The sequence below is a fragment of the Culex pipiens genome, chromosome 1, assembly GCF_016801865.2.
Source record: "Culex pipiens pallens isolate TS chromosome 1, TS_CPP_V2, whole genome shotgun sequence".
NCBI lineage: Eukaryota > Metazoa > Arthropoda > Insecta > Diptera > Culicidae > Culex > Culex pipiens.
In genome coordinates, this window is record NC_068937.1 from 109,961,615 (window position 1) to 109,984,596 (window position 22,982).

A 22,982-nucleotide genomic window follows, 5' to 3' on the forward strand; every position below is an offset into this window, starting at 1 on the left:
TATAATGGTTAGATCTTCTTACCAACTATTCCTGTTTTCTTACTAAGAATTTTGTAGAATTCAATTTGACGCATTTAAATTGACCTGAGGCGTTTTTTTTTTAGTGGTCGTAACAAATTGACCACAATAAAAGTTGATTCAATTAAAAACGGTGGCCTCTGTACAATCGTCACGGAAACAAGCAGCCACTTTGTTGTTCAGGCCACGTTATTACCGGTTATTTAATGGTGCGGTATACATGTGGTATAAAGTTAATTGATATTTCAAATAATGTTGTTTGGAATCGATAATAAAAACAAAAGATTAACAAGATTGACTTCCCTGTGGGAGCACAATGATCGCCACAGAGCTATATGGGAAGGTTTATACTTGTTTAACTGGTTCGAAATGGTTTTACAACAATAAATCAACATGTTTACGCATTCTTAATTAATCTTCAATCACATCAGACGACCGAGAGTAAAACCAGAGAGAAGGGAAATAAATACTCTGGTAAAACGACTTCAAACTGTACTGAGAGAATATTGATAATTACGAGAGGTTAATACTAAGGATAGCCAAAAAACTAAATTTATACTGCCCCTGATCGCATAAATGTCCCATATGCATTTTCATCGTTTTTGAGTTATTGATGCAGTTTGGTTCGAAATCGTGTGCTCTTTCAAAAGAGCCTACAACATCCAGTACTTTGTTCTAGAAATCAGGAGGAAATCCAGTTTTTTTTTCGCGAAAACTTAACATGTAGCCTTATGTGTGGGATAAACTTCAAATGCGTTTTTCTCAGCTTGCTGTTTTTGCATATGGGACATTTATGCGAACATGGGCAGTATAGGACCATACAAAAAAATGCAAATTATCAATGAACTCGTAATTTTTGGCCCCTGCTTTTTTGAGTTAATTTTGAAAGGGGTGGGGGCGGGGGGGAGCAAAAAAACTTGAAATAACATTTGAATATATATTATTTACACCCTGAATTATTTTGCACAATTTTTTAGTATTTTTGATGTTTGCGATTTAATATTCATTGTAACATGACTTTTTTATGTATTCGAAATTTGAGCCATTTTCTAACAATTGTTTTTATTATTATGGTTTTTAAATTAGGTAAATCTTTATTAAACTTTTGCTTTCCTTTCAAACAGTGTAATTAAAAATAAATACCTAAAAAGACATTATTTCACACAACAATGTATATTAGTTCAGGTTTTATCTAAGATTTTTTACATGGTTTCGAAAATTAACCATGCTTAATTTTTTTTGGCAGTTTTTTTTTTAAATTAGTAAAAAGTAAGTCTTTTCCAGTTCCTGAGGGGAACACCCGTGAAGAGTATCGAGGCCGGCATTTACAAAGCGGATTCAGTGACAGTTTATTAATCAACTTAATGTTAACATGTTAAGGTTAATGTTAACATTCCATAGGTCGTCTTCCTAAGGTGTCTTGATAAGGTCCAGTTTGTGACGATACACTACCTTCCCTTTACTAAGCAATCGAATCCAGAAGGGAAAAGATCACAAGTTGTGTTGGTCCGAGCCGGGATTTGAACCCCGATCTACCGCTTACAAGGCGGAAGCGTTACCACTGGGCTACGCGGCTCGGTCCTTTTTTTATATTAGGCCGTTGCAATATTCTCCCCCACTCCTTAAAATTGGTTCGAAAAATAAGAGGGCAAATTTTTTTTTCAAGAAACATAAAAAAATCAATGGAAATATTAGTCTGTGTGTGTGTGTGTGTGTGTGTGTGTGTGTGTGTGTGTGTGTGTGTGTGTGTGTGTGTGTGTGTGTGTGTGTGTGTGTGTGTGTGTGTGTGAGTGTGGTCCAATCTAATACCCGCTAACCGGTAGCGAAATTATGGCAAAGTATAATTTGTGTCAGACTTTGTATATGCCGAATGCTGATACAAATTATCTCAGTCCCGGGTATTATGTGGTGAGAGCCCTCGCGCTGCTTCCAACGACCTATTTCAGAATGGCAGAGATCCTAGCGGCCCAATTTCGAGGTCGTTGGGCATTGTCCGGCCCCGCCTTAACATAGAAGCAAGCACCGGACGGATCCTTGATCCATCTTAAGACTCCCAATCCCTTCAGGCAAATCAGGGATCAGAGCGTATTTAATATGGGAAGAATAACAACATATTTTATAACCTTCAGATGGCCGACTGGTTAGAGTCCCAGACCATCAATCCAAAGGTGTTAGTTCGAATCCCACCTGATTCAGTTTCGTTTTTGTTCATATTCAAAGTTCCAATTCTTGATTCCAAATTTTAAAGGTACCGACCGGGATTTGATCCCCGAACCTTCTGCTTGTGACTGAGGCAGAAGCCGTAACCATTAGGCCACGGAGCCGTTATTTGTGAAATTTCAATGCAAAAACTCTTTTTTCTCGCACTTTTTTATTATTTTTTTGCCGCCGCCCCCCACGACTTTGGTCAGGGCCGAGGGACATAAACTAAAAAAAATATTTGCAACAGCCTTATGATAAAAGTATGATTATTTCACATGACACGGCTTTATCTGGAATTTTTGAAGTTTTGCATTTAAAGTATTTTGTAATATTTTGTACTTTTCGGAATTTGTTTCAAATTTTGAAAAAAGTGTATTTGCACTCTTCAAGCAAGAGAAGTTTTTCTTGATGATCAATGATGAAGATGATGTTTTAAAAAAATTATCGAAAATATGTTTCAAAATTATAATTTAATAAGATTGTTGGAGTTTTTGCCATTTTTGGACCACCTTCAATCAAATGCATCGTTTAACATTAAAAACTAAGATTTCTTTACAGAATCCGGCAGTTGAGATGTCGGTAAACCATCTGTCAAAATGAACATAATTTTGCCGAAAATCGGTTGCACGATGAAAAATAATGACATTTTTACCGGAATTTAGAAAGATTTTACCAAATTCGGTAGTTTCTGGTTTACCAAACTGTTCAGCAGTTGAAAAGTCGGTAAACTTCACCGGATTCGGTTCAAAATCTAAGTGTGTAACTTTAATCAAAGTTGTTGTTGGATTTGCTTTGCTCTGCTCTCCGTGTATACAATTTTGGCACATCCAAAATAACAGGGTCGAGATAATAGTTCTACCAAAATTTATTGAGAGTTCAATGCTAAACTCGAAAGACCAACTCACACCATTAAAACAAATGTGTTCATTCGTTAATTGAGACAGCAAAGCTCTAACAAGGGTCATAGGGGAACTATACCCTTTCTCAGCCTATTTCTATTATCGGCCTATCAGCACTTTGATAACGAATTACAGCTTTTATAAAGTGTTTTTGACTGTTCCAAATTAATCAATAGCTCAAATGAAAGTGAGCAAACAACATTGATGAAACAACTGAAAATGTTGATTTAATAGCGGAAAACGGCAAAAGTGATGAGAATTGGTCGAACGGCTTAGAGTGATTAAAATGGGTATATTTCCCCTACATCGACTTATGACCACTTTCAAGTCACCAAGGTGTAATGGTCTAGGCAATTAAGTCATTGAGTTAGTTTGCCAAAGGTCCCTGGTTCGATTCCCGTAGTCAACACTTTTTGTTTTTTGTTTTATTTCGACGGATGAACTTATTTTTGCAGATGAACCTCGAGGGAATAATTCTCTCGCCAATCTCGAGCTGTGTTCTCTGTGTCCGTGAATGGTGCCACTATTCTCTTGACTCGAGGCCATTTTTTTCTCGGACGATTGCTGCCCAGTTTTGGGTGCATGTTTCCAAAAGTCATTGAAAACATGAAACTAGAACATGGAATTGCAATATCATGCATACCAAATCTTTCAAGCCATGAAAATTTGATTCCAGGCTTTGAACTATGATTGAAAAATCATGACTCAAAAACACGATAAATCCGTACATTTAACATCGATTCAACAGACCAAACAATACAAACTCACTTAGCTTCGCCCACCCTTCAGAATGATCGATGATTTCCCCAGTTATATCCCTGCGAAGAGCAAATTGTTACATCAACCCAATATGCTGGCTGCTGGAGCAATTCAATTACGCAACCATTTCGATGGCGCGCGCACCCACGTCTTTCGTTCCGTTCCAAACCTTGCTGCGCTCATTTCACCGGAGGAAGTCTCACTTTTTTTGCCCACCCCCTCCCCCACAATTGCTTCTTTTGCCTCACTTACGCCGCCACTCATTGCAGCGGAACGGGAGCAGTCCTTCTTCGTGTATCTGCCGCTCAGTATCATGCTGAGCATCAACATCTTCCTCTTCGTATGGACCAGCTATCATCTGCACACGAGCGGCGATGACATTAGCCCGGACCGGAAGAAGGCACTACGTTACAAGTGAGTATGCTCGCACCCACCCCCACCATGGTTCTTTGGTCCTAATTCCGCCTATTTCGGAATTAATCGGTTCTTTAGTGCATTGACAAATGAAATTTTCAAGTTTTTCGACGCCACCGTCAGTACCGTTGTACAGTCGAACCTCGCATTACAGGAAGTTCTAGGATGTCTTCGGTTATTCCGAGATGACACAAACTTCGTTTGGAGCACAAAAACGAGGTTTCATTGTAGAATAATGTTATCTCCTCATTACTCCCCAGATGCATGCTCTACTTGAAGCTATTTCTGCTGGCCGGGTTGATCTGGATTTTCGAAATTATCTCGTTCCACGTCGAGGAGGGCCACACGCACCGTTCATGGTTCTGGTAAGTTTCGCCCTTTGAAAACCAAACCATCTCAATCGCTCAAACCTAACCGTCCACTTGATTTTCCACTTGAAACACGCAGGCTGCTCATAGACTCGATCAACTGCCTGCACGGCGTGCTGATCTTCCTGGTGCTGATCGTGTGGCGGCAACGCATCAAGCGGGAACTGTCCGGCCGGCGGATACTGTGCTTCCGAGGGCCGGCCAGCTGGTCCGAGCTGCGGGACGACGAGCAGGAGCAGCTAGCGGCCGACGACGGTGAGCCACTTGAGAAAAGTGTGGCGAGTTTGATGGGGTTTGGTATTTTAAACCGTATTTTTCCACTCTCGTTTCAGGTCGAGAATACGCCAAGTATGATTTAATCATAAAGTAAGCGAGGAGCACTTTTTTGCGAAACAATAAACGTCGTGTTGAAGAAGTTGTACTTAATTAGGCTAGTAAAAGTTGAAATAACATTAGCTGTTAAGCCAATATAAAGCAGGGAGAAACTTCGAAATTAACAAAATTTGGTATTTTTCGAGTTAGTCATACACTAATGACTCTAAGAGTAGATACTTTACCAAAGAAAATCATTCAAAGTTTCTCTTCTACCATATCTACTGAATTCATAGCACTGTTTTACCATTTGCTTTCATCTAATAAAACTGTTTACAGGATAATTTCATGTTTATAAAAGAATATCGACATAAATTGTATAATTTCAGCCTTCCTTCAAAGGCTTCAGTTCTGTTGGAGTGAACAGTTTCCCACAATTTAAAATAAAAATGTGTTGAATTCGAGTTTGGTGAGAAAGACCAAGCGAGCCATATACTGCCCCTGATCGCTTAAATGTCCCATATGCAATTTCATCGCTTTCGAGTAATTTATGCAGTTATTGTTATTTTTTTTTTTTTGAAATCAGGAGGAAATCCAGTTTTTCCACGAAAACTTAACACGTAGCCTTATGTGTGAGACAAACTTTAACCTTCGGGAAGTCGCGTGTTTTCGCCTTTCTTACAAGTGCCCTTACAAACTGTGTACAAAGTACACGTACGCGACCTCCGGTGGGTTAAATGCGTTTTTCTCAGCTTGCTGTTTTTGCATATGGGACATTTATGCGAACATGGGCAGTATACCCGTCTCGATCGAGAGTTCAAATCTAAGCTCATACCAGCACAACTGATGGTCGTTTCCATTCAATATTCGATTGCCTAGAGAAAGGAAGTAATCACAAGCTGGAGCTTAGGGAAGACAACCCATGAAATATCACTCCAAACCAAATATAAGTCACACAAAAGATCAGAAAATAACTTTCATCTGGATTTTAAGCTGTTTGGAAACAAAGTGCACAGAAATCAAGGGTATTTTTTTTTTCTGTTTGAGTATTAAGACACTGAATCCTGATTACAAGGACTATTGTATCGTGTTACCCATTTTTACTGTTATTAAGCATTTCCAGATCTATAACACAGAACCTATTGAGAGAGAAAGTGCTGTTCCATCCAGATGCTGTAAACTCCTTTCCTAGTGCCTTGTGCGCTATGTATCGCTAGAACCGCGGTGACAATTTTTTCGTGTCATTTTTCAAGCTCTTCCCAGCAGCTATTATTTGCCGCGCGGGGTCTTGTAAAGACAATTGTCTTTTTGCGGCGCTACTTTTGCGGTGTTCCCTTTGCTTTGATCTGGACAATGCGACTGGACTGCAGTGCAATACCGATCGGCTGGGCATTATTTACATGCGAAGACACGAGGAAAGTATTTTGGGAAGAGGCGCAAAGGAATATCCCAAGATTGATCACATGCTAGAAGAGCACGTGAAGCAACCGTTTTATACTCATACGGTTGCTGCTACCTCTGAACTTAAACCTAAGGCTGCCACCCTGAGAAGAACCCATGACTTTCCGCTTATGAGGCGAAACCCGTAACCAATCGGCCACAGGAGGTTGGGGTATGGAATCGACTAAGTTCAATCAAGATCTAGTGTCAAAAATGATTGATAGAGTTGCCAGTTCTGAGATTTTTCAGACTCGTTTGGAAGGTATTTCGATTATCTATCCAACGATTGGTCAGATGATGAATCCGGACATAGTTTTCGAACAGATAAGTGAGATCCAGCTTAAAAAAACTACATAAATATCACTTAAGTGGACATAACTTGTGGCCTTCTTTAATCTTTTGGACTCGTTTAGAAGGTCTTAAAATTACCTATCAAATGCTGTAAAAGATGATGATATTTGATATGATTTCCGCCCATTTATTTAACAAATGCGAGATATATATAAACATTTGAATACATAACTTTTGAACCACTAATATATTTTTTTTAAACTCGTTCTATGAGATCCAAATAGAGTAGAATGCGATCATTTTGGTCTAAATCAGCGATTCTCAACGGGGGTACCGGGCCTACTTGATTTACATGGCAGGGGGTACCGGCCTAGAAGAAGGTTGAGAATCGCTGGTCTAAATCGATTCAGCTAGTGCTGGAAAAAACTAAGTACATAAGTTTGACGAATAAACAATTTATATTACACTTTTTCTGGAAGAAAAGGAAAGAATCAAACTGATTAGTGCGCTGGAAGTGGGGACGCGAAGTCGTGATTATTCAGGTTAATTTTTTTGTGTGCTTTTGTGCCGCTGTTCGTATGGGGTGAGTGATTGTGGTAATCGAATAATAGCATCATTAGTGCGCTGGAAGTGGGGACGTGAAGTCGTGATTATTCAGGTTAATTTTTTTGTGTGCTTTTGTGCCGTTGTTCGTATGGGGTGAGTGATTGTGGTAATCGAATAATAGCATCATTAGTGCGCTGGAAGTGGGGACGCGAAGTCGTGATTATTCAGGTTATTTTTTTTGTGCTTATGCGTCGCTGTTCGTATGGGGTGAGTGCATTATTTGTAAAGGGAGCGCGTGGTCGTAAAACATAATTAATTGTTTTGTGATTTTCAAAGCCCTTCCTATATCATCGTTGATCGGAAGGCACGGCGTCGGGTGGATTGTGTTTAAATTTTTCGAATAAGGTTTTATTTTTTTGCGGTGAAAAAGCCATTTCTATATAATGATCTAAAGACGCACTGACAATTTGGATCGTCGAGTTGATAGTGGAGCAAAATAACTGTGTGTGAGTGATTTTGTGTGTTAACCAGAAAGACCTTCCCATAGCATCGTTGCTCGGAAGGCTCGCTGGCGGGTCTGTTATGAAAGTCCTCCCCATAGCGTCGTAGCTCGGGAGGCATCGAAAAGCCAATACCTTATCCTACTAACCCAAAAAAATATTAATCACGTGATGCTTGAAGGAGATGCTGTGGATTCAACGGTCTCAAGCGGTATCAACAAGTATATAGCGAAAAACTGTGTGCTTGATGAGTCTGCAACTTCAACTATCGGACTAACATTCCTCCCTTTCGTTGAACTGCAGGCTTCTTGGGAGGGCGCCGGTATTGACTAATAAAGTAGGGATCTTCAGAGGTTAAACAGTGAACGGATGGTTGGCTCCCACTGATCATTTTTGATTCATTGTTTAACTTCAGCTGATCTGTCAATAACGGAGTAGCAGCTCATTGGCAGTCAACCATGCTCATGCTCATGCTCAAGAAAAGGAAAGAATCAAACTTTTTTGACAAAATTTTACCTGCACAGTAAAAAAATAATGTAAATTTGGAAGCTGTAATTTTGGAAGGTTTAATATTACCTCTTTTATGATGTAATTTTACCTCAATTTAGACTGAAAAAGTGACATTACACCAGAAAAGTGGTAAAATTACACATTTCCAGAGGTAAAATTACACCTTTTTTCTGACATAATAGATGTACCCCTTCCCAGATGTAAAATTACCATGATTTTTTTTTTCTGTGTGCATGTTTCATAGCGATCGTGTCATTTTTTGTTCTCTTTTATATAGTTTTCGATAGAAATAAGCCGAATTTTGTTGAGACAAGCAAGTCGCATCGCTTTATTAAGTCCTCCTTACATCATCGCTGATCGGAAGGCACGTTGGAGAATAATTTCAGAAATGTGTGACTTTGAATGGTTTTATTATTCAAAATTTTGCCTCACTATCTCATGACAGTGTTGCCAGATCTTCAACTTGTTGACTGTTTTAAATTAATGGTAAACAAATCCATCGATGCACAAACAAAAAGTTCTGGAAGTGTTGTCAAGTATTCTTCATTAGAAGGGTATTTTGATACTTATTATTATGGTGTCCAACTGAAAAAAATAACAATTTTGACGTACTAAATGTAGTTAATTAAAAAAGCTTATCTTCATAATGGCACTTACATTCCAAAATCAAATCAATCAAGATTATCGATTTTGAATCTCAATTGCTGTATAAAAACTACTCAAAAGTTTTGTAAACTTAAAAATTATGGCAGTAACTTAAATATAGATGAAAACTATTGAATCGAAGTTGTAATAAGGATTATTTTGAATTCATCATTTATATTTTTCTAAAACAGCTGCACTACCCATTTTCTCATCAATGTCCCATATGCAAAAACAGCAAATTGAGAAAAGAGCAAGAAAAGTTTGTCCCACACATAAGGCTACGTGTTAAATTTTCGCAAAAAAAAAACTAGATTTCCACCACATTTTTAGAAAAAAATTCACCGAATATTTGTGGATTTTTTGAAAGAGCACACGATTTTGAACCATACTGCATAAACAACTCAAAAGTGATTAAAATGCGTATGGGCCATTCATGTGAAGAGGGGCAATGCACTTGGCACTGGAGTGACAAAACGTTATATCAAAAAGCACTTTTTTTTTGAAAGAGATTTCCGAAATTGCTGTTGATTTTCCGGGCAAAATTTGTTTGCTTGGTTTTCAGAGAGAAAGTCTTTAAAACTTCAGGCATGTTAAAATTTTGTAAAACAAAATATGATATTTTCTATGAAAAACTGTTTTTTTTTTTCAGTAAATCGATACATCGATTTTTGGGAATTTTTCGGTGTATGTAAACATTGTTCCTGGGGAAAAACGAAGCAAAAACCGGATGACCTCACAGGTTTCGTGCTTATATAACAAGTAATGGTGGAAAAAATAGTTTTTTTAAAACAACCCTAATCATCTATTTGGAAAACTTTAAAATTTAACAGAGCCTTTTGTAAACACTGATTGTAATCAAGATTTTTATACTTTATGAAGCCAAGTATGGTAAAAAATGTTTATCAACATTGAAGAATAAAGGATTCGTAGCACCCCTATCATGTTCACTATGTAGAACGAAAACGGCAGCCATGCGGTATAACTTAAGGCGTACTCAAGCCGAGGGGATGCTCGTAAATTACGTTCGTCATTCTTTGCCGCGGCTCACACAAAAATTCGATACTAACACTTGAGGTATTTTATGCATCCAGCTGAAGTATTTTATGCACCAGAACCGTGTGTGCTGTGCCGTTTCATGAATGGAACCTAAATTTATAGCCGAGGCGTAAATTTTGTCCACCTCAAGCCCTCACCGTCGTTGTTGATTAAGGTGCTTCGCATTGGAGTGAACTCACGGTTGAAAACATTTTACTGCAGTAAAATGAACGAAGGCACATCTGCTTCAAATACAGCATAAATTCTTTGACTGTTTATTTTCATTTAAATTATGATTCAATATGAACAAAAGCTATTATGGAAAACGGTCTTTTAACAGGCATTTTTTTGCTGTGGTTCTGAACAACCAGCTACTGGTCCGTTTAACCAAGTTAAGTGTGTCCCTTTCATGTCCAGTAGTTGCTGTTTTTGCCACACATTTCCAGCCGCATTCCGCACGTCCGTCCAGAATAGATAGTGCCTAAGCGTTAGTTAAAAAACAGAACTCACCACAGTCCAGTTGTCCTTTCTGGCAGACTATGGGGACTATACTTTTATTACGTAACGCATTAAGGTAAGTTATCTTATAAGCAATTTTTGAAAGCAAAAATATAAAGAAAATAGTCTAAGAAAATCCAGCGCAACGTAATTAACGATTCTTCCCCAGTTCTACAAACATGAGTGACTGGTGTCGTATTTTCCAGTGATGTGTACGAATGTGCCTTGCATACCTGTGTGGTGGATAAACAGGACCAAACACACACAGTCACGTGGACCGGTGTGTTTGCTGCAGACATTCCCTGCGCCTTTACCACAGGTTTCATGCCCTGACGGACGAGCACCAGTTCGAGTACAGCTGGTACTTCATCAGAACCAACATCACGTGCTTGCTGCCACCACACCGAAGTTTGCATTTGAATTTGCCCCTCACCATTCGTCGTGAGGCTGTCAGAGCTGCGCGGTCGAGCGTTAGTTAAAATACACAGCAAATGCGTTAGTTGTTTGTTCGTTTTTTTTTTTTTCTTCTGCTGGGTTCTGCGAAAAGTGAAGGAAAACTGGAAAACTGAGCACTTCAGAGTGCATTTATGTGATTGTGAATGGAAAATATTTACCGTTTTTTGCCGGTTAAGTTTTTGTAGCTGAACCAGTTAATTAACGATAAATGGCTGCAGTTTTTGTGAGCACCGTCTGTATTGTGTTCAAATCTCGGCCCTAACGCTCACATTGAATGAATGCAGAAATGAAGGCGTTTTATTGAAGTTATGACTGTAGTATCGAAATTGATTCTACTTTAAGTTTAATTAACTTATTTAATTTAATAGCAATTTTATTCTTCAAATCATTTAAAATTTTTATGAATTTTCATGATATTTGTTTTTTTTGCCTTCCTCACTTTGCTGAGGAAAGGCTATAAAATCACTCGAAAAATGAACTTCTTAATTCGACCTCATAGACCCACCTTCACGTATACCTATCGACTCAGAATCAAATTCTGAACAAATGTCTGTGCGTGTGTATGTCTGTAAGTCCGTGCACCGAATAATATGTACACGATTATTGGACCGTTTTGGTCTCATTCGATCCGTCTTGGTGTCCCGTAAGACCCTAGTTAATATTATGAAGTTTAGAAAAGTACTTCAAAAGTTATACTAAAAAAAAACGAATTTAGCTAAACTTCGAAAGAATGTAAAAAGGGTGGTTTTGTCAGAAAACCCGTCATGCTATACATTTTTAGAAAGGTATTCAAAAGATCTTTTCAATGAGCCCACAACATTGATTATCTGACAACCCTTTCAAAAGTTATAATTACTTAAGTGTTATTTTTACACTTTTCAGAGGCCGGATCTTACATATTTTGATGAAAACGTTGTCCGGATCTACCATGCAACCTATCGTTGGATGGGTACTAAGTACTTTAGTGTTTTAATTCACTTTTTTTGAGGCCGGATCTGATCAAGTAAGTGTTATTTATACACTTTTTTAAGGCTGTGTAGTGTATTCACTTTATGAATGTGAGGAAGGCATCAACCACCTAAAGGTGGATTAAGTAAGGTTTTTTTTTTGTAAAGAGTACTATATAGTTTTTTGTTATTATATGTATTTTAAATTTTCAATATGTCATATCTCTTAATAGAAAACAGTTAGAGTCCCACTTTTTGTATTAGGTCCTGTAGAAATGTTATGCAAAGTTAACAAGACCTAAACTGATCTGATTGTTTCAATAGTTTCTTCAAAAAGCCAAAAAAATTGCGAAAATAGCTTCTTCCCGGGAAATTTGTTGATAATTTCCCGTTTCCCTGGAATTTGGTAACCCCGGGAAATAGGACTTTCTAGATTTCAACAAGTTTGCAATGCGAGCTATTTTAAGATTTTGCACACCTTGCTTTTTTTACCCCACTTTCTTTTGCCGTGGAGAGCTCATGGCATGAGTTCATTTCATCCAAATCGGGGCACCTCGATACGATACCTCTAGAACAAACCTCGTTGGCTGAATCTAAAATTATAGGATAATAAATTTTGTATCAAACTATGATTATGCTAATACCGCTTATGTATGGAAATGATGGACCTCATAATGGCACACGGAGAAAAATCAGTTCCCGAAATCTTGAACAAGCGTTCATGAAATTAGGAACCACAAACTAAGTGTCCAATCAAATCGCATGGTTTTTTTTCAACAAGTAAACAAGATTTCGTACTAGTAAAAGAAGTAATGTTTAATAGAAAAGGGAATCTTTACACAAATCTTATTAGCCATCATTATAAGTATTCTTATTTGAATAAAATCGATTCCCAACCATTCCATAAATTCTCGATCACCCCTCATTACTAGACTGACTGCCACAAAACCACTCACTCCAGAGGCGCACCGTCGCCCGTCCGGTGATTTGTGTACACGCAAACTAATAAAACTAACCAACCTAACGTCACAACCGTCACACCACCAACACCACCACCAGCACCAATAGTTACAACCACATTTAAGTGTTTAAAGCTGATGAGCCGTCGGTTGGTTGAACTTCTCTCTCATCATGTTACACAAATTGTGGCACGTTGGTATAGGTCTATACTGTGTCGATACTCTATAGGTATGTATAGTTTCTCTGTGTGTTCGCTTTGTGGTGTTTTTTTTTTTGTGTGGAAGTTTGTGATTGTAAGCTCACGTACACGTGTGTGTAACAGCAGTTAATGGTGAGCCCATCAAGTTAGGTACGGCATACGGTAGAGGTGTTGTACCGATCGCGTCGAATCTCTGGAACCGGTCGGATCCATTCAGTTTGCATTCGTTGGTCGGTCGGAGTGTTTGGGTTTCGGTTTTTCGGCGGTGTGGGGTTGACTGCTGTCGTGCATTACACGTTTGCACAAAAAGCCGTCGAGCATCGTCATCATCATCATCGTTGCGTCGCTCTAGGTCGTCGTCGTCGTCGAATGATAACAACGATTTCGGGAGTTGGGAGTGCATGAGTGAGGTGTGGGTGGTAATGGTACAACACAACCAATGACGACGTCGACGTGTTTGTAATGTTTATGGTCGTGTAATTGAACCGCGTGTGTGCCTTCCTGCGTTGAACGACAACAGAGTCATCAACAGCAGCATCAGCAGTAGCAATAGCTACGGAAACCATGTCGGGTGGTGTTGCACCAAGCTGAGCAGAAGCAGTCAAATGTTTTGGTGAGGATCATCTGATGGAAGAGTGTGATTCAGGGAAGGGGAGTTTGGGTTTGATTTCCCGATTAATCACTCCAAGCGTTTAGCAATTTTCGATGATTGCTTGTTATGGTATTACGAAAGTGTTGTCTGGAAATCTGGAATGATACGAGCTGTTTCGGGAATCTCTCAACTGGATTAGAATGCAGACACATCGCTGGAATCGCTGGATAACCGGCCCTGACGTTTCCAACTTCTCGTTGGGCAAAGAAGAAGGAACAAAACACACAATACCAGGCCGGCAATAATCGACGTATCCAGCAAAGTTGTGGAAGTGGAATCCGGCAAGAATATCGTCCAAGAACGAGAACGGAAACCTTATATAGTGTTGGTGGTGCCCTGGGGAGTGGTGATGTTGTTGTTGCTCGCAGTCAGTGTGTATTATGTGGCGAATATCGCATTAATCGCGACTAGGAATGCCCCCATCGTCATCGGCAAAGACGACGTCAACGGAATGGTCTTCGTATGATCCGGTAGAATGTTTGAGTTTTTGTTCGTTGGCGATTATCGGCGTTTGTTTGTTTTTGCAGGTTTTTACTTTTCAGCGTCAACAAAGTGCAAAGTGCCTAAAAGGCCTTGCATCGATGTGGAATGCAGTGTGGTATGAATGCAGAAAGAAACGTTTGTATATTTGATTTTTCAGAAGATTGTGGAAAACAGACTAAATTTTTGCTCTTGTCCATGGATTTTTTTTTTCAATATCGATATTTCTTAAATTTATGTGATTCCAAACCATTCTTTTTATGTGTTTATGCTGTTTTTTTACACTGGTTTCAGTGAACGAATCAGTCAAATCGGTCACTTTTGTCATAATAAATAATTTCTTGTTTTTTTTATCCCTCATTTGTCTTGTCTTTTTTGAATATTTTCCTGTTTCATTTTTTTATGCTGAGAAAATTACTTTTATTCTTACAAACGAAAGGTTTAAGGTTTGCTTTGGGAAAAACGCTTTACTCAGAAGTCTTTAAAAATCCAGTACGGGTTTAATATTTTGCACTAAAGGCCATTGCAAATATTCCCTACGACATCCAGTACTTTGTTCTGGAAATCAGGTGGAAATCCATTTTTTTCGCGAAAATTGAACGCGTAGCCTTAAGTGTGGGACAAACTTCAAATGCCCTTTTTCTCAGTTTGCTGTTTTTTGCATTTGGGACATTTATGCGAACATGGGCAGTATCTTATTGGAAAATGGAAAGAATGCTTTTCGTGTAAAATGATTCATGATTTCATCATTGAATGATTTCTCGATATGAACGAGCAGTCAACCCTAGTTAAGATAAAGTCTCTCCACGTTAGTTGAAAATCACAACCGCGTGAAGATCCCAGATAGACGGAAATATTTTCACATCGTCCGGTAAAGCACAGTCAGGGGTTCATGATGTAAGAGGCACTAAGTGCGCAAAATAGTTCAACTTCTCTTGTACATGCTTGCAGTTTATTGTTGCACCTGAAAAATACGCATTGAAAAGATGAGTCATAACTCAAAAATTCACTTAACTATTTTGAAATAGCTAATATAAACCGAATCGTAAGAGCGTTTAATTAACTGCTGTGAGTCTGAAAATTTTATCAAATTTCTGTAGTCTGCAAATCTAAAACTTTTAGTACTGCTGTTACAAAAAAAAATGGTTTAATCAGCTTTAATAAAAAATTTCGGTTAGATCGCTTAAAAACCCCCAAACTCCTCATTGCCCCATTTAAGTCGCCTCAGATACACGTTCTAGAAGCGCCACTCAGGGTGTGATGATGCAAGCGCGTGAGTACGAGCCAGAACCCCACCGTACCGGTGGTACCGTGGGGCCTCGGAGAAGATGAGATCGTATAAAAAAACTTAATCCGCGGATTTATGTACACCATAGTGATACGGGTACGCGCTCGCTGGAGCACAGATTTGATTACTTGGAAATTGTAACATCACATTGCAGAAAATTCTCATTTGCTTCTCGACGTTCCTTTGCTTGGCTTGGCATGACAGACAAACAGACAGACAGTCGGACACTCGTGTAGCGTGTAGAGGATTTATGCAAATTCCGAGCTCCGTTTTTTTTTATTTCATATCGTCGCCGTCGTGCTAACTTGTCGTACGTGCATTTTGGGCCAAATTGAGTTTAGAACGCCATTTTGTGCAGCTCACAATGCCTCACCTTTTGACCTTTGCAGATCCCCAAAATTCGATTTCAATCCTGAGCTATTCAACGAAATTTGAAAAAAACTCCGTGCATTTTTGTCACTTTTCATATGAAAGTAGTTTCAATCTTGTCGTGCTATCTTGTCACTCCCTGAAAATTGATGTAAGTGCGACAACTGGCCAAAGGGATTTAAGGTCAGAACGCGTTTGACGTACGTACAAGTTAGACTACCGTTAACATTTGTAATTATAACTCGGGACTCCAGCAACCAACTTCAACCAAACTTCGGGACAATACACATAATGGTCAGCCAAACGAAACGTTTTTGTTTATTCAAGGTCAAACATAAAAACGCGTTTTTCTCGGAACGTCGAAATGGCGGGTGCGACAAGATAGCACGACGACGTCGATATGCTTGCATATAGTACATGCGCCGAACGCCAAAGAGCGCGTGTGTTGGTGCCGGCTCTCGCCGTTTGTTTACATACAGGTAAAGTAGCTCTGCACGTGTGATCACGCAACGTTATCCAGGTGAATCAATTCTCCTTTAGCTGGAAATGATGACGTAAGCCGGAGCTCGCACCTGAGCGCTCTCGCTGTCACAAATCTACCAAGTAGTCATCTGCAGGTTGGCGTCTTTAAGGGATGCAGGTGTACTTTGAGCAACCATTTCTTTATGTTTTGCCAAAGATTCTTTTGTATATTCAAGATCAATGGATCAAAAAGTTCAAATAAAAATCTGTAACACTGTATCTAGATTTTACCTAGAACCAAACAAGAAAATTATCCTTAAAGCCGTTTCAAACAATCATGTCAATCTTATGATATGAGAAATGAAGACAGATTCTTTTCTAAAATCTTGAAGAAAAAGTTGTCCAGATAAACAATGTGACCCATAATTAGATGATTATTTGAAAAATGCCATCTAAAAGGTTGGAAATTGTATAAAATTTTGTTTATTTTGAAAGTGTTGCCAGAATAACCGATTGTCTTACAAATCCCTTTTTTATTACACAGAAATCATCGTGCTATTGTATTGCACGTCGCCAACACGATTTTAATATATCTCAGGATATATATTTGATATATCCCAGGATTGTTTTGTTCATTTTCTAGTACTCAAAACGGTAACCAGGGTTACCAGATCCTTAATATCTTTTCCTGATTAAAAAGTTCTTTCATAAAAAAATGTAAAGCATCCTGAAGTCGAATGTCTCGAGTAACAATTACCAGATCTACAAACTTAAAAATATTTATGAAGATTTTTAAAAATCCTCTGTTCCTGCACAACCTCCAGCAAACAAACCAGCATCAGCAGTGAACAACGCGCCCACACGTGTACGCGTGTCCGCTTGTGAACTCTCCTAATTAAGTTTCATGACGAGTTCCAGATTGCCACTTCCGTCTGGCATCACCGCAGGACGCGCACCACGGAACCCTTTTTTGTATGATTACGCCCCCAGTTCAATCATAACGAGCTCGGCCCGGTAGCCTCATGAAGGCAGTTTCCTCCTTCAAGTGTGTCACTTCCGTCCGGAGGTTTGTTTTTTCTTCTTCTTCTCCTCTACACAGTCGGGTTTGAATGAGATAAAGCAGATCTACAGAGTGCGAGGGTGCGGGATGTCTGGGTGGCCGCGGAGGGAGATTCTTATTTTATCGTATAAAGTTTCTGGATGTGGATTCCTTGGGTGCAGATTTCATTCGATTTTATTTATCGAGTTTGTGCAAATAAGCGAACTTCGTTGGGAGCCGGTGAAAATTTAAAGTTGGTTCGATACTCTGATTTTATCGCACCCGAGTTCTGAACACAGGATGCACGTTGGGAAATTTTGCATTCATGGTATGATGCAAATCCAACATGGAACATGGAAAAAAAATGAGGTAAACTTAAAAAAAAAAACTATTAGTACAGATTTGCAAGTGTTGTCTTTCCATCACATTCACCTCGAAAAAAAATCACTACTAGGAAAGTTCCTCTGTGCAATTTTGCATATTCTAGCTCTGTTCCTTAACAAAATCTGGATATTGAGATTGGTCACGTTGTTGGGATGCATTTGTACGAGCGAAACTAGAACTGGGCCAGAATAAAGCTATTGAATATTCTCTCAAAGACAAGAATATGTAAACATTTGGCTCATAGAAAATCGCTTGCAAAATACTGTTCAAATGTTTGTATTTTTTAAATTTTTTTAGAAAGTTGACTCATAAATATAAAAGTTTGAGATACTTTGTTACTTAAATCCTATGATTATATTAAATTTTTACTTAAACTTCACCTAGAATCATTGCCAATTAAAAACAAACAAATACAAAGAATCCAAAGTAACAACAAAATTCTCCCCGCGAAGCACACTTGCGGAAACGTTAACCTTTTCACTCGAAGGTCCTCCGTCTCTGCCAGCAGCTAACCCAACACCGAACTTTGGTGCCATTGGCCCGGGTTGCATCGACGTTTCCGACATTACGAGTGCAAACGGTATCCAACCCGACCAACAGTAAGTTTTGCGCTCAAGTTTAAATTAGTTTCGATTCAATAACCTCGAGATAATGGCGGATAATAACAGAACTTTCCCGGTGCGGTAGCAATTCCACGGGCAACGATAGCAAACTTGCTGACATGAGCTAAGCAGATTAAACATTTTACCAGCGGATGCACTTTGTATGCAAACATGGATTAACTCGATTTGAAGCAATTTAATCCCCAACAACAACAAGACTAATCGAGTTGCTACCTTCCGCAAACCCCGCGTCCGCTGACTGAACATTAAATTGACCATGACCTTGCCACAATTTGATGTCATCATGGCTAGGTTTGGCACCCGAAATTTCCGGAGCGCCACGACACTTAAATTCTTGCGTTCCGTCACGAAACGATTGGACGGGGTGTGGAAATTGATTAAATCGGATTGCTGTTGCCTTCTCGTCAACGCCGGTCGTCAATTCTTTATAACGTTTTGTGTTTGGATTGTGGTTAACCTTTGGCTTATCAATAATCATACAGCAAATAGCAAAAAGGTAGCTAGGAAATTTAGCATTATGTAATAAAAATTTATGTAATACTACATGCAAAAATATGTAGCTCATCAGTGAGGAATACTTTCTTGTAGGCAGTGGCGTAGTCTTATTCGAATCAGGCACGATCGAAATATGTGTATGTGTGCAGAAAATCTTCATATCACACCAAAGCGATGTGAATTTTGCATGCTTTTCAATGCGATTTTACCATGTTTTTTTTTTGTTGCTGGGTAGTGGGTACTGTATTCTCAAATTTGCTTGTTTTTCTCTTCACCTTTTCCCCGATTCATTGGCTTTATTTTTAATATGTCTATAAAGTTATTAGTTATTATTTTTACATTGGTCCAAGCTTCAACGTTAAGGGTTAACCACTCCCAAAATGGTGCACCGTCGGCAGACTGCTTTCGTGACTAATAATTCTCGCTTCTATGCCTCCAAAAAAAAGGACGATACAAACAAGCCATTCGCCGGTTTGTTTTACCACTCTACCTCCACGATAAGCTCCATTCCCTGAGCTTTAAGTCGATTTGAGTGATAGCATTAAGGTGGTGGCGGTCGTTATGGACGAGAGAAAGTATTTTCCATGGGTTGTTCTAATCCAGCTCATTTGTCATAACAGTTTTGCTTTTATTTTCCCCTACTATATCGACCGTACATGCGGAAGGTGTGCGGTTTCAGTTACCTGATTTTTTATATGTAGCAAAAAAACGAAAAAAAGCCATTTGAAACTCGTGGACAAGTCATAAATTGTGACTTTTTCCCGCGGGGTTAGCAGAGACCAACCTGAGCTGTCAAGTGCACACAATGCGTTCATGACATCTGCGGAAAAAAATCGGTCTGGTGAAAGGTTTGTTTCATCACAGCGAAAGAGGGCGCGTTACTGGATTGTTTGAGAACATCAGTTTGATCGATGAACTGTTGAACGACCCAAACTTGGTCAAGTGTAATCAATCAAAAGAGAGATGAGAACACTTTTGACGAATCAACACGTGTTGAAAAAAGTTGAGAGCGTGAAAAATAAACCCAAACGATATTTTTTATTATTTTTAGTGTTTTTTTTTGTTAAAATAAATTAATTTCATTTCTTTTCGTAATTGAAAGACGCAACTTTGGGTACCCAGACATGTATAGGTAATCGCTGAAATTTTAAAGTTATCGAAGTTTTTGTGAAAAAAAGTTGATTTTTTCCCGTTTTCGTCATTTTCTCAATTTTGCGTGCGGCGCGCCGAAAAAAAAAGTTTTTATCAAAAATATAAAAATAAAAATATTTTCAGACATAACTCTTTGGTCCGGACACGGTCGAAACGCCATTTTAAGTTTTCATACGACTTTTGCAAATGTTTGGCTAGTTTTATCGGTCCTCCAAGGCCAACTAATCACCTTTCATTTGCATCTAAGACAGCTGAAATCGGTTGAAATGGTGCGGAGTTATGATTTTTTGAAAAAGGTGGTTTTTGCGAAAATTGACGAAAATGGCAATTTTTGGGACCACCCTAGCACGGTGTAAGTCACTCTAGTGGCCAAACAAACAAATAAGGTTATAATTATTTTGGCCAAGGAAACCCCACAAAAATTTCGGCTTGTGGCCTTTTCAAATGGAATTACTGCTTAAATCAATTTGTTCTCTCTATCCAAGACCACTTCAGATTTTGGAAATAATTGACTGGTATAAAAATCAGACAAATTAAAGCAAACAAATCAAGTTATTGATCTTATTTTTGATGATTTAAAAAAAATGCACAGATTTTCTGAGAATTTTGTAAGCTTACCAAAACAGATAGAATCCCAAACGAGATCCGCCGAGCGCGAATAAAATTAGAACAAAACCGAGAAAAATTACACTCTAATCTATCCGGCACGAAAACAAACAATTGTGCTGCCTGGTTTGTGAAAACACTGCACGGTGATTCAGATTGAGAGAAACATTAGATTTTTATTCTTTATAAGTTTTTTCAGTTATTTTTAAAATTCTTAAATTTAAAGTTTTTAAATTTGAGATGTTCATTCATTTAGAAATTTGCCTGATTTTTTGTGTGCAGAAAATTATTATTGCAATCTTGACCACTGTGAACTGCGAACAGCAACCGCGCGCGAGAAGTCCTAAGCGCAAACCCAGACTCTCGACCTTGTCTGCACGAACAAACACCAGCCGTACTGTTTCTGTTCTAATCCCAATGGTCCAATTTAACCGTCGTCGCCGGGACCAGGTTCTTTTTGTAATTGTACATGCCTCATTAACACCGCCATTACCATTTCGGGGTTGGCACATTTAAATTGTTGTTGTGGACCCCGCGTCAGCAGTTAACAACGGTTTGTGTTGTTTTGTCTCTTTTTGTTTAATTTGTATGTTGAGTTAAGAACGACTGGTAATCATTGCAGCAAATTATCAATTTTAAACCCGAAATAGCTTGACACCATAAATAAGCAAATTCAAGTAAAATATTGACAAGAATCAAGCAGCTGTTGAACCGAAAGCTCAAAAATCCATTAATCTGCAATTCCAGCATGTCACCGAGAAGGACCATGCCCTGTGTAGATATCGCGAGATCCAATACTTTTCGTTGAATATTTATTCTCGGTTATCTCAAAACGCCGGTGAACGGATGCTGCGCGCGAGACATGAAAGAAGCAAGGACGATAAAGAGTTTTTTTTTTCGCCGGCAGAAAATCAATTTTTCACTGAGGAAATTTATTGGAAAATCAATGCCTACGTCACTTTTGGTACCGCTCAAAATGAGGAAAATTTATCATACGAGAAGCTCCTTCCGACTAAACAACTTAAGTACAATCAGATTCTGGCATCGCACGAACCGACATGATCTGATAATAATCCCGCCAAGCATTGACTAATATCAAGCGTTCCTATCATTGACAGGTGCTGAATCATTCATGCTTCAATTGCTAAAAGGTACACTCAAAAATTAATCTCAGGCTAAATGCTTTTCAATTGCTTCGAAAATATCAGAATGATGACCTTCATGTGTTTTAAAATGCATTTTAAACAGTTTGATGAGAAAAAAACTCCAATCAACCAATTTCGAGTGTATCAATCAGAACCTAACCGTGCATTATTGGCAAGTTAGATCGCTCTCACGCCAGGCACATCAAAGTTACCAAGCACCATTTCGCTGGCTGGCCGAAATTTATTTCCAACTACCACCCACCACTTCTAGACCCCCAAAGGTCCAAAACGGATCAAAGCTGCTAGGGGAGCAGCATCTAACTCCTTCGTGCCTCTAATGTTGCCATATCAGCACTTTGACGTTCATAAAAGCCCATAAAAAGGGGTTTCAACTGAAATTGAGTGATAAACAGTTCAATAGGAAGTGAGCAAGCAAGTTTCTATCCACAGTTTTACAAAATTATTTGTTTAAATAGTGAAAATTAGCAAATTGAATATACTTAGGAGCGAGTGCTTAACCTGCCAAACATACGAGTATTTCCACTAGTGAGTGGCTGATGGCTTTGTGAGTGACAGCTGGGATCCATATCGGACGGATTTTGGTCAAAAGTGTACGTTTAGTTTGTGATTTGATCGGAAGAGCCTCGAAAGTTAAAAGGACGCCCAAGCTCCAGTCAGAAGCCCACGCACTTTAATATTGAATGGGCGAGGAAATGGATTTTTGAACGGACCAAAAGAAAAAGCTCCTAGGAGAATGTTACTGAGTGGTTCCTAATGGACAATCGGTAGGCGAATAAAAGATTAGAAAATGGAATAAAGTTGAGTTGTCAGCAGCCACAATGTAGGAGATTGAAATCAACGGATCTCTATTGACTGTTGGGCAACTAAAGCTGCGGCAGCATATGTTTACACCTGATTATCCGAAGTCCTCAAAACAACTTCGATTGAGATAATCGAATCACGAAAAAAATAATTATTTTGGTTGTCTAATTTTGAGTTGTATATACGTATAAATTGCGGCGTCCAATTTTCCCAGGTTTTGAATTTCCCGGGAAACGGGAAAAATATTATTAGAGCCCGGGAATTCTCAGGATCCCGGGTTATTTTTGGAACAGTCATAAAATCGATGTTTTCACTATAATTTTTTGGTTTTTAAAGATTTAAATAATAGAATTAGATCAATACTATTAATTGGCCATAATGAGGGTAAGTGAGTTTTCACGATTTCGCGGACAGCGTGAAACTCGTGAAATTTGAAGATTTCCGTGAAATCCCGTGAAATTTATAA

At 38.7% G+C, this 22,982-nt stretch overlaps 2 protein-coding genes across 2 annotated transcripts in view; one reads left to right on the plus strand and one right to left on the minus strand.

Moving 5' to 3' along the window:
• Positions 1-5,366, plus strand: part of LOC120429642 (probable G-protein coupled receptor Mth-like 11) — a 37,468-nt gene extending 32,102 nt beyond the window's left edge. The window contains exons 6-9 of the mRNA XM_039594669.2: positions 4,148-4,292; positions 4,553-4,657; positions 4,740-4,915; positions 4,993-5,366. Of these exons, the coding sequence (XP_039450603.1) occupies positions 4,148-4,292; positions 4,553-4,657; positions 4,740-4,915; positions 4,993-5,030 (464 nt within the window). The 3' untranslated portion in view covers positions 5,031-5,366. The remainder of the gene's footprint in view (positions 1-4,147; positions 4,293-4,552; positions 4,658-4,739; positions 4,916-4,992) is intronic.
• LOC120429644 (RNA helicase aquarius) overlaps positions 1-22,982 on the minus strand; it is an 80,017-nt gene that overhangs the window by 46,169 nt on the left and 10,866 nt on the right. The window lies entirely within an intron of this gene.